The sequence below is a fragment of the Rana temporaria genome, chromosome 11 (genome assembly GCF_905171775.1).
Source record: "Rana temporaria chromosome 11, aRanTem1.1, whole genome shotgun sequence".
NCBI classification, from domain to species: Eukaryota; Metazoa; Chordata; class Amphibia; order Anura; family Ranidae; genus Rana; species Rana temporaria.
The window spans coordinates 124,340,832-124,358,660 of record NC_053499.1 but is presented as its reverse complement, the minus strand read 5'-3'; the positions used below and the strand labels follow the sequence as shown (position 1 = coordinate 124,358,660).

General features: G+C 42.8%; 1 protein-coding gene across 2 annotated transcripts; it reads right to left on the bottom strand.

The window, feature by feature from the left end:
* Nucleotides 1-6: 6 nt before the first annotated feature.
* On the bottom strand, nt 7-6,202 carry LOC120917615 (actin, alpha skeletal muscle 3). 2 transcript variants are annotated; one of them, XM_040329050.1, is made up of 7 exons: nt 6,030-6,202; nt 4,485-4,632; nt 2,138-2,462; nt 1,258-1,419; nt 856-1,047; nt 582-763; nt 7-242 (listed from the first exon to the last, which is right to left on the bottom strand). In XM_040329050.1, exons 1-7 carry the CDS (start codon nt 6,185-6,187, stop codon nt 99-101), a joined length of 1,311 nt encoding a protein of 436 aa, XP_040184984.1. In that variant the 5' UTR covers nt 6,188-6,202; the 3' UTR covers nt 7-98. The 2 variants fall into 2 exon arrangements, with proteins under 2 accessions (XP_040184984.1, XP_040184986.1); XM_040329052.1 differs by having other exon boundaries at nt 6,065-6,171.
* Nucleotides 6,203-17,829: the final 11,627 nt, after the last annotated feature.

Sequence of the window (17,829 nt, the reverse complement as noted above, 5' to 3'; positions counted from 1 at the left end):
AATAGGTTTATTCAAAATGTGTTTATTTGTAGGAATCATTTATTTTTATATGTATCCATGTACCATATAAAGGACTGGGGAGAAAAAAGGTGAATAATTTAGAAGCACTTTCTGTGCACAATGGAAGGACCAGCTTCATCATACTCTTGCTTGCTGATCCACATCTGTTGGAAGGTGGACAGAGAAGCCAGGATGGAGCCTCCAATCCAGACAGAGTATTTACGTTCAGGTGGAGCAATAATCTGTAGAATAGAGAATAACAAAGTTACAAATCACGTAAGTACAAATGTCAGTTTTTGTTTAGAATAAACTGGCTTTCTACATTGGTGTTACTCTGCCATGTTGCCCCAGGAAAGGAGAGATCCTGATTTAAACTTGTAGCAGTAGATGCTTTCCTGGAGAATTATTAAAGCATTGTATATTGCCTCAGGATTTGTTAAACTATCTATTAGTTATGCTACAATCTAGCTTAGAGGAAGGGTATATATTTCAAGAATGAATTTTGGATTGTGACTATGTGGCTTTTCCGTAGATACAGCACAAGGTTTGGGAGTTGCGTTTTTAAATTTTAGTAAGCTTACCTTGATCTTCATGGTGCTGGGAGCCAAGGCTGTGATTTCCTTCTGCATACGGTCAGCAATACCAGGGTACATGGTGGTACCACCGGAGAGCACATTGTTGGCATAAAGGTCCTTGCGGATGTCAATATCGCACTTCATGATGGAGTTGTAGGTGGTCTCATGGATACCTGCAGATTCCATACCTAGGGTAAACCAGACACAGTGTGTTATTTTCAGAGTACATGTATTAAAGATGGAGTAAATGTATATTTAGGAAAAATCAAGCAATATTTACCAATGAAGGATGGCTGGAAGAGGGTCTCTGGGCAACGGAACCTTTCATTTCCAATGGTGATGACCTGTCCGTCGGGGAGCTCATAGCTCTTCTCAAGGGAGGATGAAGAAGCAGCAGTTGCCATCTCATTCTCAAAGTCCAAAGCTACATAGGCAAGCTTTTCCTTGATGTCACGCACAATCTCACGCTCAGCTGTGATGAGAGAAAATGGGCATTGTTAGGCTTATATTGACTCAATGATGTGATTCACCCAGCCTAAAAAGATGCTTTGTATAAGATATATTTGCATTGTACAATATTTCTGTTGGTGCTTTTAATTGTAAATAATGTGTATTATTCCAAACCTAGATTTCATGAATTTTGTCCATATTGATAAGTTTACGTGATAGAGACAGTCCTTACCAGTGGTGACAAAAGAGTAGCCTCTCTCAGTCAAGATCTTCATGAGGTAGTCAGTGAGGTCACGGCCAGCCAGGTCCAGACGCTGGATAGCATGGGGCAGAGCATAACCTTCATAGATGGGTACGTTGTGGGTGACACCATCTCCAGAGTCCAGGACGATACCTAATAAAGCGAAGATTAAACTGTTAAAACTGCAAAGAGGTAGTTGTGTTTAAAGAGAATGAATATAGAAAACTATGTTTGCAGAAAGTGCTATAGTTTTTATCTAAAGGTAGACAGAGTTTTTAGACCAGGGTACTATCCTACTGCAGGGTAAACACTAGAAGTTTTAATTTTTTTTCCAATTTGGCCCAACTTACGGACCACAGAGCTAACACAAGAGATGTAAGTGCGGTGATCTGACCACCCACCAATGAGCACTCTCAGCCATTGGCTGCCAGCGCTGATTGGATGCTGTTTTTTCAGCATGGCTGTTCGACAGAAACCAGACATGAGACTGGCTTCTGTAAAACAGACATCTGTACACACGGGCCGAAAAACGTCCGGTTCCTGACAAACCAACTGTTTTTGGGCGATTTTTGTCCTGCATGTACACAGTCTACTTCGCGAACATTAGTGGACAATATTTAGAAATAATCTACAGACTTTTGGGCTCCTAGGATATAATTCAGTCTTAACAATAACCCAGTTTTATGTCTCAAATACTGCATAAACTGTTATAATTTTGTTAACCGTAAATTAACTGCCATGAAGTCTATCCTTCACAAGAGAATCAGTTCCACAATTTTTCTAATCGTGTACTTGTTTGGATGTGTGTTTTTTATTATTTATTCATGCATGCAGATATAATATAATATATTGGATTTTAGTAAAATCTTACCGGTGGTACGGCCGGAGGCGTACAGGGACAGTACAGCCTGGATGGCAACATACATGGCTGGGACGTTGAAGGTCTCAAACATGATCTGGGTCATCTTCTCACGATTGGCCTTGGGGTTCAGGGGAGCCTCAGTGAGCAGGGTGGGGTGTTCCTCTGGGGCAACGCGGAGTTCATTGTAGAAGGTGTGGTGCCAGATCTTCTCCATGTCATCCCAGTTGGTGATGATACCATGTTCAATTGGGTACTTCAGAGTCAGGATACCTCTCTTGCTCTGGGCTTCATCCCCAACGTAGGAGTCTTTCTGACCCATACCAACCATGACACCCTGAAAAAGGAAAAACAAAATATGGTTTAATACATAAGATGCTTACTGAAATTGCTACAACATGACATACTGACAAAATCAATTGTAAATAACCTCAACAAGGTGGTAATACATGGGCTATCATTACTGACCTCCTTTTTTAAAGTTATCTGGCTTCAGTACGTCTAAGCATAACAAAAGTCACATTTCCTACTCTTTACTTCGGGTCCATGTCTAAGGCTAGTATTAAAGCAGAACTTAACTGTATCTGATCACCAAAAACTGAACCCATCCATCCATGTCTCCATACTTTATTTTGTAGAGAAATCGCGTTGAAAAAAAAACCCCCAGCTATGGCATATTGAGTAAAGGTATTCATGTAAAATTTACTTCATGGAACCCATCTGCCATTATCTCAGACATGCAGACAAGAGGGTTTGCTTAGCTGAGAAAGCCCCTCCTCCAGATAAAAAAAGAAAATTCCAATGAAACTCCTGGGATGTATGACATAATTTTGGCCTAGGCCAGAAACCAGGAAGAAATTAAAGTAATGTAGAAATGTTAAAAAAAATAAAAAAAAATAGGGGGGGGGGTTCAAACAATTAAATATGATCTATTTCCTATCCATTTACTAATGTAGTAGCATAAAGATTAAAAATGGTTAATGTTGATTGAGAGCGTTTTTAGCTCTGTTTTAAAGTCATGGCATCGGTATGGCAGCAAACTTTTCAGGAGAAGCATTGGTAACGACAGCCTACATATTTCTCTCCCATCAGGTGTCCTTTAAAAGTTAAAGTTCCGCTGTGACAAACTCCAAGCAGACAGGCTTTTATTGCCGAAGCGACTTTCTCTTCTTTAATAAAAAATGCCCCTACCTGCTTGTGGTCTTCTCCAGCACTGTAAACTGCACATGCTCCGCTTACAGTGCTGTGCTGGTCTCTGTGTGTCAGAATGACGGCCTCATTTGCAAGCGTGATGTCATTATGTGCTGACCAACCTAGCCTGGCACACAGGGGAGGATGCCAGCAAGAGTTGTAGATTTAGCTTTAAAGTACTGAAAATGGAGAGTGCTAAATCTGGTGCATGGTAGCCAATCGCCTTCTAACTTCAGCTTTTTCAATTAAGCTCTGGCAAAAAAAGCTGAAATCTGATTGGTTTCTATGCAGAGCTGCACCTGACTTTGCACTCTTAGTAAATCAACCCCATAGTTTTCTTTAACAGTAACACTTTGCTCAAAAACTTTGGATAAAGCAGTACTAAACATTCTGGATAGTAGTTCAATGCGATTAGCAATTTATAGTCGCTTAGCTAAATCAAAGATCATTATTCTTGTGTTAAAGCTACTTAATTGGCGCTAAAGGTATAATTGGCTTGAATTGTTTTTATTATGTTATTTGATTTTGAACCTTTAAATTTAGAAATCTGTAACATGTTGGCTCAGGGATTATATAAGTGGCCTGTAAGATCTATATAGTTGCTCTGTGCTAATTTATGAAAGAAAGGGTGCAAGTGCTAAAAACAGTAATACATTAATAATCTTTAATCATTTATAATCTATGCATCCTTGTAATTTATAAGTTTATGACTCTGTTTACAGCTCCACTGGGTGGTGCTGTTGGCAGTCTATAGTGCTGACATTGCGCGCTCCTGGTAATTACCAGTTATTAACTGCAGGAGTGTTTTTTTTTTTTTTATATTAAAGTCAGAATTAAATAGTAAGCTGTAAAAAAGTAACTGCAGAAAAAAAGGAAAGTAATCCAATACAAACAAAACAAAAAACTTTTAAGCACCGAGCCATATTGCTAGGATTTACAATGGATTGAGCTACGTGTGTGTTGTGTGGTTTTTTTTTTTGTTTTTTTTTTTTTAATTGAATCTTTTGAAAAAATTTTAATAAAATAAAAAATGGAATCTAATGTAGTTCCAAAAGGGAAATGTATAATGGTCTAAATGACAAACCTTTAGTTTTTGTATACAACCATGCTTAGTGATCCTGCAAGTCATTATAAGTGTGTAAGCTGGTCAGATCTTAGGTGCACTTACCTGGTGACGAGGACGTCCCACGATGGAGGGGAAGACAGCACGGGGAGCATCATCCCCAGCAAAGCCAGCTTTTACCAGTCCGGAGCCATTGTCGCATACCAAGGCGGTGGTCTCGTCGTCGTCACACATGATGGATTCAAGAGAGGGGCTGTTGGAGGATTGAATAAGTTAAAAAAAAAAAAAAATACATTTTGCGTACTGTAGTTGAGTATAGCTTAGAGATTGCCTGTCTGCTATATATCATTTCCTCTGCTCTCAAGTCTGACTGTTCCACCTGTCTATATTGCTGTCCCATCTGTTTTAGAACCCAGCTGTTCCTTGCCGTCTCAGAAGAACTTGTCAAGTTAGCGTTTTGGCAGCAGAATGACTCCATAAGGCAAGGATCTCTGAGGCGAGGAGTTAAATAACATTCCGTGGAACTATAAAAAGTGTGGGGTTGTATTCTAATTTGGGAATAAAATTTAGCGATCATTTTGGGATTTGAAATGACAAGGAGAATTGTCCCTTCTAAACCCTGAAGATCCTCCATTTCCTTTTTGCAAAATTAAAAATAAAGAAATAATAATTAAAAAAAAAGGTTTTACAGCTAGGAAAATAGTAAGTATTCACATGTAATTTTTTTAAATTTATGAATATATATTTTTTTTTTTTTTTTTTTTAAGTTGGGTAAAAAAGATAAGGTGTGACAATCTATGGCCCACCTAGGAATAGTTTTATGATTATCAGTTAATTCTGCTACTGCTGGAGTAAGTGGAGAAAATCTATAAAATCATTTAAAGGAATTTGACCAAGAATTTAGTTAATTGGTACCTCAATTTTCTCAGAAAGGTTGTGCATCAGTGCAGGGAATTAGCTGAACAACAGTTTGCAGTTAAATTAATGGAGCTGTTAAGTGATTTTTGTAAGTGGGGATTAAACTGAGGCTTGGCAAGACTGGCAAGAACATGATTAAGTTATGACCTGTGGGATTTCCTGTGTGATTTTAGTTATGCCAAGCAAGATTGCCAGGAAGACAACCTGTAGTAAGTTACAAGGCAAAACCCGCATAAAGGTCAATTATTATTACCTTTTGGAAAATGCAATAATTATGGATTTTGTAAATAAATGGGGAGGGAAGAATCTATTTTCTGGGTTCTAAAAGATACATTTTCTGCTAGTTAGTTATTAAATTGTATCGTAAACGAATAGGTTAAATAAGAGGGAGTTAAAAAATTAAATAAGAGGGAGTTAAAAAATTGAAATAAGAGGGAGTTAAAAAATTGAAATAAGAGGGAGTTAAAAAATTGAAATAAGAGGGAGTTAAAAAATTGAAATAAGAGGGAGTTAAAAAATTGAAATAAGAGGGAGTTAAAAATTGAAATAAGAGGGAGTTAAAAAATTAAAGAAGAGGAAAAAAAAATTAAGAACTAGATTAGGACTTGCAAAAAAAAAGGTAGTATGTTAAAGGAATCCTCTACTTAAAAGGTTAAATAGTTCTGATAATTCTATGCTATTACTATGCTATGTAAGACTGGCAGGGGAAGGATAAAAAGACCAGTCACTGACTCGGAATGGGTCAAATGATCCCGTGCAGGACTCACCGTGCTGCAGCAGTGAGGGCGTTGGTGTAGCAGTGAGCTGGCAAATGCTGAATTGAGCTGTGTATTTATATTGATGGCCCCTGTAGTGGTGGTCAGGGAAACCCCACACTCACTCAACTCCATATTTGGAGACAAGCCAGGACTGGGCAGCCTTGTGAGGGTCTGAGCTGGGGGTCCAAGTGCTGACCATATATAGAGGGGTCTCCCTCCCCCTGAGCCTGTATACAGCTTGCCCATACACATGGCTATTCCTGGATATAGAACAGGAGAGGCTTTACTTAGAAAGTGCTGTGTGTGTATAGATCCAGACTCTTAAGAGAGTTATATTGATAGTTTTACAGATTAGATTAACAGGATTAAATATAAAAGATCGGAAGGCAATAATTATTTATTTGTAGCTTTGCTGTATTTATGGTGCTAATTCTGAAAAATTTCAATCCGATTTAATTGCGAAGTAGTAAGAAATTCTAGAACTTGCTGTTAACGTTTAACACGCTATATTTTACTGAATGCATTTGGTTATCACCGACTTTGGTTGAAATCTATGAACTGAATATTTTGAAATACTTTATTCATTAAAATAAGCAGAATTAATTTGTAGCTTCACATTGGAAGTGTTTCTTAGTATTTCTGCCTGGTTGTACTTTAATGTGTAACAGCTGCAGATTCTTGATCTTAAGAATTTTTTTTTTTTTTTTTTTTCACACTAGTCGGTGTATTTCGATGTGAATGAAATGCTATTCACACAGCCATAATCAGGAAAATGTGGTTACATTTTTATTTTCAGTGGGCTTCATAGAAACTGTATACACATTGAACATATTTTGATAGTTAAAGGGGTGGTTCACCCTGAAAAAAATACTACTTCTTATTCCACTGCCCCCCCACATTACAATACGATTAAGGCTCTTATTATTTTTTTCATGCTGTACATACCTTAGTACAGCATATTCACCCGTGCATCTGGGTTGCGAGTCCCGCGGGAGTGGGCGTTCCTAACGTGTGTGATTGATGTTTTGCCCAAAAACTAGCTCCCCCCCCCCGTCGCGTAAGCCGCGTCACGATTGGCGAAAGGAGCCGAACGGCGATACGCATGCGCAGTATAGCGCCGACTCGCCGTTCGGCTCCTTTCGCCAACCGTGACGCGGCTTACACAACGGGGGGGAGCTCGTTTTTGGGCAAAACGTCAATCACCAGCATGTGAGGAACGCCCACCCCCGCGGGACTCGCAACCCGGATGCACGGGTGAATATGCTGTAGTAAGGTATGTACAGCAAGAAAAAAATAATAAGAGTCTTAATCGTATTGTAATGTGGGGGGGCAGTGGAATAAGAAAAAGTAGTTTTTAGGGTGAACCACCCCTTTAAGGTCCCGCTCGAATGAATTTGTAACGTTATAGAATAAGTCCAGTTTACTAAGTGTGCCCATACACCAGACGAAAAATCGTTCACAAATCTGTCATTTGGACAGTTCATTTGTTTTCCGTCCAGCTAATGGGCATGAATCGAAAAATCGGTTGTGAGATTTTTGAGCCAAAAATCTAATGCCGCGTACAGACGGTCGTTTTTTGTGATGAAAAAAAACGACGTTTTAAATCATGAAATAAAACGACGTTTTCAAAGACGAAGTTGCCTACACACCATCGTTTTTTCACAATGCTCTAGCAAAGCGAGGTTACGTTCACCACGTTTTTCCATTGAAGCTCCCTTCATAACTAGCTTCTGGGCATGCGCGGGTGTAAAAACGTCGTTTTTTGCTACACACGGTCAATTTCTGTGAAGTAAAAAACGACGTTTTGAAAAACAACACATAAAATTAAAGCATGCTTCAATTTTTTTTTTAGTCGTTTTTTACAAGACATAAAGCGACGTTTTCCCCCACACACGGTCAATGAAATTGACGTTTTTAAAAACATCGTTTTTTTTTACATCGCATAAAACGACCGTCTGTACGCGGCTAAAGAAACTGACAATAAATTGAAAGGTTAACCACTTGAGGACCGCCGCACGCCGATATACGTCAACAGAATGGCACGGCTGGGCACAAGGGAATACATGTACGTCCCCTTTAAGAACCCAGCCGTGGGCGGCGCACTCACGACCCGGTCCGAAGCTCCGTGACCCGATCGCCGCCGTTGTCCCGCGATCGGGTCACAGGAGCTGAAGAACAGAGAGAGGTGAGTGTACACAAACCTTCCCCGTTCTTCTCTGTGGCTTGTCACTGATTGTCTGTTCCCTGTCATAGGGAACGACGATCAGTGACGTCACACATCCAGCCACGCCCCCCCCTACAGTAAGAAACACACAATAGGTCGCACTTGACTCCTTTAGCGCCCCCTAGTGGTTAATCACTTTACTGCCATTGTCATTTTCACAGTGATCAGAGCATTTTTATAACCCTTTTCGCTGTGAGAATGACAATGGTCCCCACAAATGTGTCGGATATGTCCGCCATAATGTTGCAGTCATGAAAAAAATCGCTGATGGTCGCCATTGCTAGTAAAAAAAATATATATATATTAATAAAAATGCCATAAAACTATCCCCTATTTTGTAAACGCTATAACTTTGGTTTGCGCAAATCAATAAACGCTTATTGAGGTGTTTTTTTTTTTTTTTTTTTTTTTTATCAAGAATACATATTGGCCTAAACTGAGGAAAAGTTTATATATATATATATATAATATATATTGGGGATATTTTATTATAGTAAAAAATATTGAATTTTTTTATTTATTTATTTTAAATTGTCGCTCTATTTTTTGTTTTATAGTGCAAAAAATAAAAACCGCAGAGGTGATCAAATACCACCAAAAGAAAGCTCTATTTGTGGGAAAAAAAGGACGCCAATTTTGTTAGGGAGCCACGTCGCACGACTGCGCAATTGTTGGTTAAGTTGACGCAGTGCCGAATCGCAAAAAGCGGCAAGATCCTTTACCTGTATAATGTTCCGGGTTTTAAGCGGTTAATGTGTTTCTCGCCTGTTTATAAATGTAACGGTTGATACTGCACATGTATGACCCAGAAGCAAAAAACAAACGCAAAACTGATTCATTGAATGATTTATCATTTGAAATTTGGTCATTACATGAGGGCAGTATGTTTTATGTTTGCTCTCATGACCGTGTGTTTGTTTTTTCAAAAACGCATTTGAATAATTTATAACTGGTGTGTGGCTAGCATTGGACTTGTGCTGGCCACACTGAGCATATTTCCGCTGGTTCCTAATGAACTGGCCTATATTCGCTCAGCGGATGGCCCTGCTGATCCAGCTCAGTTTGCCAAAAGTCAAACATTTGATTACATTTTGACAGCCTGCTGGAAAATTTTTAGGTGAACAGCCGGGCATCCAATCGGCTGCCTCCCCTGTTGAGCTATTCTGACAGCTGCTATCAGTGGCTGTTAGAATACTAAAATCCCAGTATGGGGATTCGTCCAGCCTTGCTGTTTAGCATGGATGAAGGGATCTATTTGATGTCTATTGTTCAGTTCTCCAGCCAGAACTAAAGAAATGCAACAGTGTATGGTCAGAAAGGCGAGCGCTAAAGAAGCCTGTCTCCTTACAAAATATCCCCCTCTGTAGCAAGATGTCATAGGCCCAATACTGCTGAATCTCTAACACTAGTGATGGGAATGACATCTTGCTGCCTCTACTACAGAGAATGATTTCATAGGACCAAACGGTTGGCCCCTTCTCGGTCCTGCCCATTTGACAGATCACTAGTGGCATGAGTCGTCCAGCTGACATCACCCTTACTACTAGCTATACCGTGACATCACCCTTTCTACTAGCTATGCCGTGACATCACCCTTACTACTAGCTATACCGTGACATCACCCTTACTACTAGCTATACCGTGACATCACCCTTACTACTAGCTATACCGTGACATCACCCTTACTACTAGCTATACCGTGACATCACCCTTACTACTAGCTATACCGTGACATCACCCTTACTTCTAGCTATACAGTGACATCACCCTTACTACTAGCTATACCATGACCTGCATTTGTATATTCTGACAGGGCTGATCCTAGGCAGGTGCGTGGGGTGCAGTGCACCCGGGCGCCACAGAGGTGGGGCCACTGAAGTACCAGAGTGCACCCCTCTCTCCTTGTCCGTGTCCAATGGCAACTCTCTCCCGGTCACCACCACTGTGGTTTCCTGCCCAAGCCCATCCCCCCCTCCCTCCTCCTGTCAGAGGAGGAGAGCAAAGCAGCGACTGACTGTATTCTCCTTGTCCGTGTTAGGGGAGCATCTCTGTATTTGTGTCGTTGCCATAGAAACATTTGTAAAGGGGAGGAGTTGGTATGATGTCCATGCCCATGTGCGGGCGCCAGAAATATTTCTGCACCCAGGCGTCTGTGACCCTAGAATCGACCCTTTGTTATGAAGATTGGGCACAGTCTGATCACATTGTAATTACAGGAGGAAGTATTGTGTGCACGATCTTTCATGCTGATGGGTGGCTTCAGTACTTTGTAAGTGACTGACTTATGTCGGTGTATGCAAATACCAAGTTCCGATTTTGCTAACCTGCATTATTGATCCATAGCAGTGTCTCCATGTACTGAAGCCAGATAAAACCAAGCAAATCTTTTTTTTGGCAGTCTTTTTATATCTTTTCAGTACAAGTTTTCTTTAAACTGGATCAGGCATGATATAAATATACAGTAGAAGCTTCCAATTCGGTTTTTGAGGTTACTAGTTCCCAGGCTGTCATGCTCATTCTGTGGCGTCACTTACCAAATAGCTGACGCAGGCCAAGGCTTCTTGCTTCACTGGCAGTATGATTGTTCTAGCACTTTTCTCACTTAATAGTGAAGCCACAGGATGAGCATGACAGACTTCTAAACGTAACTGTGGCTGTTTCCGCATTTCTCTTATGACTGTTCTTTACCTTCAGTGGATGGAATGCAAGTTACTAGACTGATCTATTTACTGGTTAAATCTCTGTTATAATACCTACTACTAAAGTCTTAGGCCTTGTACACACGAGAGGACCGTTTCCGCGGATAAATCCTCTGGCGGATTTTGATCTGATGGTTGTACTAACCATCAGATCAAAATCCGCGCGGAATTCCCTCCGCGGTGACGTGTCGTGCCGTCGCCGCGATGATGACGTGCGCGACGCTAAAATATAAGGACTTCCACGCATGCGTCGAATCATTACGACGCATGCGAGGGAGGGAATCGGACGGATTTATCCGGTGAGTCTGTACAGACCACCGGATCAATCTGCTGGACTGGATTCCAGCGGATAGATTTCTTAGCATGCTAAGAAATTTTTATCCGCTGGAAGTCCGTCGGCGCCGAAAAATATCCGCGGATAAATATCCGCTGGGTCGTACACACCAGCGGATCTATCCGCTGAAACCGATCCGCGGATAAATTCCAGCGGATAGATCCTCTCGTGTGTACGGGGCCTTATAGCTGGATTCAGGTACATTGCTGCATCTTTGCGGCGGCGTAGCGTATCGTATTTACACTACGCCGCCGTAAGTTAGCTAGGCAAGTACTGTATTCACAAAGTACTTGCCTGGTAAGTTACGGCGGCGTAGCATAAATGGGGCCGGCGTGTTTTATGTTAATGGGGGGGGTGACCTGACGTGATTGACGTTTTTTACGAACGGCTCATGCGCCGTCCGTGTACATATCCCAGTGTGCATTGCGGCAAAGTACGCCGCAAGGACGTATTTGGTTTCGACGTGGACGTAAATTACATCCAGCCCTATTCACGGACGACTTACGCAAACAACGTAAAATTTTTAAAATTCGACGCGGGAATGACGGCCATACTTAACATTACTAGGCCAGCTATTTGATGGAATAACTTTACGCCTGAAAATGCCTTATGTAAACGGCGTATCTTTACTGCGACGGGCGCACGTACGTTCGTGAATAGGCGTATCTATGCATTTACATATTCTACGCCAAACTCAACGGAAGCGCCACCTAGCGGCCAGCCTAAATATTGCACCCTAAGATACGACGGCGCAAGCCGTCGTATCTTAGATAGGTTTAAGTGTATCTCAGTTTGAGAATACACTTAAACTTAGGACGGCGCAGATTCCGAGTTAGGTCGGCGTATCTACTGATACGCCGGCCTAACTCTTTCTGAATCTAGCTATTAGTACTTTCACTACACGTGGTATGTAATTCAGCTCTGTGCTTAGATGCTGTTTACTAGTGCACCTAAATCGGTCCACATATCACTGAAATATCATGGGCTGAGAGAAATTTGGGGAATGTTTTTGCCCACCTTCTGAAAATGCCAGTTGCCTGGCCACCGTGCAGGTCTGTACCAAAAAGAGGAGGAAGCACTCATACGGTATTTATTTAACAAGCGTTATACAGAAGTAAGGACTTTTTCAAAGAGCAAGCATTCATTCATATAAATCCTGTATATACCGTGCCACTGTATTTTATTTAAAAAACTGTTCTGGGGTCACGTGATCTTTCTATGTTCTTTGGCATCTGCAGAAAACGACCTTTGGGAGGGGTTTCTATTAAGCCCTGTACACACGATCGGTTTGTCCGATGAAAATGGACTGTTTTCATCGGACAAACCGATTGTGTGTGGCCCCCATCGGTTTGTTTTCCATCGGTGAAAAAAAATAGAACATGTTTTAAAATTTTCCTATGGATAAAAAAACCGATAGGGAAAAAAAACGATCGTCTGTGTGGAAGTCCATCGGTCAAAAATCCATGCATGCTCAGAATCAAGTCGACGCATGCTCGGAAGCATTGAACTTCATTTTTTTCAGCACGTCATAGTGTTTTACGTGAACACTATGAATTACTTTCAAATATATAACAAGTAGCATATACAGTGTAATCATTGTCACCCCTAAAAAAATCTGTTTAATCTTGCTTCATTGCCACTTGATTCCAAAAATACATATGTTCATTCAATCCCACACCTGTGGAAAGCAGCTCATCGTCATGATCTGACCCCTCTTCCTAAAAAATCGCCAGCGCTGTGATATCAGCAGGATGTCCTAATCCCTTGCCTTAAGGTAAAGAAAAGTGAGGTCTTCTTATTGGATTTGAGTTGCTTCCTGTATCTGGTGCTACACAGGTGGTTCCATTTCTTTGCTGTAGAGAGATTTTAAGCCCATGCTAGTGTCTTTGCAAATTTTCTCACTTCATAGGACCAGGGCTGAAACTGGGGGGGGGCACTGCATTGAGAGGAGCACTGCTGACAGGAGCAGCGGCAGTGGCTTCTGGCAGCGAGCAGGAGAGAGCCAGAGACAAACTGTGTTCCCTTTTTCCCATGCTATTGTCTGCCGGGGCATTGCTTCTGTGCCTGCAGAGGAAGGAACTGCAAGCAAGTATACAATCCTGTAGGAGGAAGCTGAGGATTCCTTCCTCCCAGCCAGGGCAGGACAGAGGTGGAGGACGCACTGGGAGCTTCTGGCTTCCCCTGCCTTAGGCCTCTTTCACACTGGGGCGGGAGCCACGGTGGCGGTATAGTCCTGCTAAAAATAGCGACGCTATACCGTCGGATTTTTCGCGGGATTCAGCCGCTAGCAGTGCGGTATTAACCCCCGCTAGCGGCCGATAAAGGGTTAATACCGCCCGCAATGCGCCTCTGCAGAGGCGCATTGCGGGCGGTATTGCCGCGGTTTCCCATTGTTTTAAATGGGAAGAAGCGGTATACATGCCGCTCCTCTCACCGCTCCAAAGATGCTGCTGACAGGAGATGTTTTTCTCTCCTGCCAGCGCATCGCCTCAGTGTGAAAGCCCTCGGGCTTTCACATTGAGTAGGCAGTGAAGGAGTTTTCAGGCGTTTTTTTAGCGCTGTACCGCCTGAAAAACTCCTCAGTGTGAAAGGGGTCTTACTGACAGGCAGGGGATTGGTATTGATGCTGCCCATCTGTTTTTGGGTCTGCTCATAACCTGTAGCCAGGGGCAGACTTCGGGCACTGCCTGGTGGGAGGGCGAGGCGAGCCTGGGATAGTAGCGGAGGAAAAGGCAGGGCGAACAAGAGACTGCCGGCAGGGCCGCCATCAGGGGGTATCACCGGTACTCCTATAGGGGGGCCCAGACAGGTGGATCGTGGGGTGGGGAGGAGCAAATGCAGAACAATGCACTGTGCTAGTCTCTTCAGCGACGGAAAGTCAGTTTCTTTACCTCCCTGCCAGCTTTCAGCTGCTGAAGGGAGAGGCACAGACATGGTTGGATCTAGATAGGTGCTGGGGTGGGCTGCAGCCACACAGATATAAGTTATGTCTCTCCCCCCCAGTCCAGTACTTCCTTGGAGTTGGGGGCCAAATGCTTGAATTGGAGCAGGGGGCCCCTGTCAGGTAGACTGTATGGAGCCCTGTGGTTTCTGATGGTAACCCTGACTGCTGGGGATGGTGAGGGGAGCGGAGGCGGCATCTCCCTACCTGATGCCAGAATTAGCTCACCGGTGAGTGCTACATGCAGCTGATGGAGCCAGCGGGCAGCAGGAAGTGAAGTGGGGTCCGTGTTATTGGATGACATGACAAAGCACTGACTCCTTCACCATAGATAATGTAGTGATCAGGGAAATCTGCAATACAGTGCCTTGAAAAAATATTCATACCCCTTGACATTTTCCACATTTTTTCATGTTACAACCAAATGTTTTTTTTTGTGATAGATCAACATAAAGTGGCACATAATTGTGAAGTGGAAGGAAAATTGGTTTTCAATTTTTTTTTTTTTTACAAATAAATATGTGTGTTGTGCATTTGTATTCAGCCCCCCTAAGTCAATACTTTGTAGAACCACCCTTTGCTGCAATTACACCTGCAAGTCTTTTAAAGACAGCATAAAGCCCCCCCCCCTCAAGCTGATTGATCTGCAGAGGTGGCTGGTGAAGTTTATGGATGGGGCGCCAGACCCCGCCCTTCTTTTTGACCCCTCCCACTTGTAATAAGCCCCACCCCTTATATAATACACCCACTCCATCCCCTGTATTCCACCCATAGTGTCGGGAGTATACTATGACATACGATGCCCTGTATGTGCACAAGCAGCCTCAGATACATTACACAGAGCCACAATTCTGAGTGATCTTTTACTATTATCAGTGAGCAAGCAGCACAGATCATCCATTCAGAACAGTAAAAGATTACATAGTGCTGCAGAGCTGTGCAAGCTTTCAGTTTTATGAATGAACAATCGGTGATATCGGGCCAGCACAGTGCATACCACAGCCTGAAATCACTGATTGCTCATTTATAATACTGAAAGACCACTCAGTGCTACAGCACTGTGTCATCAATCCACCGGGGTGTGTATGTGTACAGCTACTACTAGATACACAGCTTTGCAGGCTGTGATTCTTTTATTTGTAAATGGCAGCTCTGAAGCAAGATACAAAAATCACAAAAAAAGACATAAACATTCCAGAGAAAAATAAATTGTCAAAACAGTCCACTATAGGACTTCAATAGGGTTCTGCCAACATGCTGTGAGTAAACACCATCAAATCTATAGCGGAAGATGATGCAGGAAACCCAACATTACATGGCTAGGGTCTTCTAGGGAATGTTAAAGTGGTTGTAAACCCTTACAGACCACTTTTACCTAAAGGTAAGCCTAGATTAAGGCTTACCTTTAGGTGCAACAAATATCTCCTAAACCTACATGGTTTAGGAGATATTTGCAAAGGACATGCATCGATGTCAACAGTGTGCAGGCGCACTGAGCATGCCGTTTCTAATGGCGACCATGCCGTTATTGGCACCCGCGCGCTGCCAGTCACAGCGCCGGAAGCCACAATACACGGAAGTCACTCCGGGAGAGATGGCGGCGAACAAGGACGTGAAAAGACATTGAGGACTCGGAGCGTGGAGGACAGTGCCGTGACCCGAGGCAGGTAAGTTCTGGGCAGGGGATGCACACTAGATGGGGCACAGTAGCGACAATTGATGGGCACAGTGGCAGCAATTGATGGGCACACTGGCAGCAATTGTTGGGTACAGTAGCTGCATTTGATGGCACAGTGGCGGCAATTTATGATACAGTGGCTGTGCTTGATGGGCACAGTAGCTGCGTTTGATGTTTTTTTTTCAGTTTGTTTGCATCCCCCAACATTTTTTAGCACCAGCGGCCACTGCTGAAATTACACTCTGCAGAGCTCAGGGAGGAGAGCTCTTACATCTGATTGGAGGGAAGATACACACCTCCCTTCACACAGCTCACAGGAATATAGCTGAGGCTGTGAATCAGCTGGAGGTCCCTCCCCTTCCACTTTTTTTTTCTCTGTGTCAGGAAAACTTGTCCAAAGTAATTCATGCAGGTAGCATACAGTGAGGGGAAAAAAGTATTTGATCCCCTACTGATTTTATGTTTTCCCATTGACAAAGAAATGATCAGTCCTATAATTGTAATGGTAGATTTATTTTAACAGTGAGAGACAGAATAACAACAACAAAAAAAACAGAACAACTCATTTAAAAAAAAATATATAAATTGATTGGCATTTTAATGAGTGAAATAAGTATTTGACCCCTTTTCAAAACATGACTTAGTACTTGGTGGCAAAACCCTTGTTGGCAATCACAGAGGCCAGACGTTTCTTGTAGTTGGCCACCAAGTTTGCACCCATCTCAGGAGGGATTTTGTCCCACTCCTCTTTGCAGATCCTCTCCAAGTCATTAAAGCGGGAGTTCTCCCATAAATGTTTTTTTTAACTTCGATTCCCTTAGATGGAAGCTCGTTGTATCTAGGGGAATCGGCTAGTTGTTTTAAAACCCGAGCAGTACTTACCGTTGTAGAGGGCGATCTTCTCCGCCACTTCCGGGTATGGGTTTTCGGGACTGGGCGTTCCTTCTTGATTGACAGGCTTCCGACGGTCGCATCCATTGCGTCACTAGTAGCCGAAAGAAGCCGAACGTTGGTGCGGCTCTATACTGTGCCTGCGCACCGACGTTCGGCTACTTTCGGAAAATCGTGACGCGATGGATGCGACCATCGGAAGCCTGTCAATCAAGAAGGAACGCCCAGTCCCGCAGCCCATACCCGGAAGTGGGGGAGAAGATGCATATCGTAAACGATAAGTACAGATTCGATTTTAAAACAACTAGCCGATTCCCCTAGACACAACGAGCATCACTCTAAGGGTAAAAAAAGCATTTTAGCGGTGAACCTCCGCTTTAAGGTTTCAAGGCCGACATTTGGTAACTCAAAACTTCAGCTCCCTCCATATATTTTCTATGGGATTAAGGTCTGGAGACTGACTAGGCCACTCCAGGACCTTCATGTGCTTCTTCTTGACCCACTCTTTTTGTTGCCTTAGCCTTGTGTTTTGAGTTATGCTGGAATACCTATCCACGTCCCATTTTCAATGCCCTGGCTGAGGGAAGGAGTTTCTCACCCAAGATTTGACGGTACACGGCCCCGTCCATCGTCCTTTTGATGCAATGATGTTGTCATGTCTCCTTAGCAGAACCCCTTTCCGCCCAAAGCATAATGCTTCCATCTCTATGTTTGACGGTGTGGATGGTGTTCTTGGGGACATAGGCAGCATTCCTCCTCCTCTAAACACGACGAGTTGAGTTGATGACAGGTCCTTTTATACATGTATAGAGCCATGACAGGTCCTCTTTATACTCCTATACATGTATAGAGCCATGACAGGTCCTCTTTATACTCCTTTTATACATGTATAGAGCCCTGACAGGTCCTTTTACACTCCTATACACATGGCTCTATACATGTATATAGAAATGTTCTGCCCGCCCGCTCCTGTCACTACTAACAGCAGCGGTGCCGGGCTCCTCACA

Excerpts from the sequence above, each read along its gene's own strand:
- LOC120917615 (XM_040329050.1), bottom strand. The coding sequence starts at position 6,187 with ATGGAGTTGAGTGAGTGTGGGGTTTCCCTGACCACCACTACAGGGGCC. Across the intron at positions 4,633-6,029 it reads GATCATTTGACCCATTCCGA|CCCCTCTCTTGAATCCATCA; the intron begins GTCAGTGACTGG and ends ATCCTCCAACAG. Across the intron at positions 2,463-4,484 it reads TGGGACGTCCTCGTCACCAG|GGTGTCATGGTTGGTATGGG; the intron begins GTAAGTGCACCT and ends TTCCTTTTTCAG.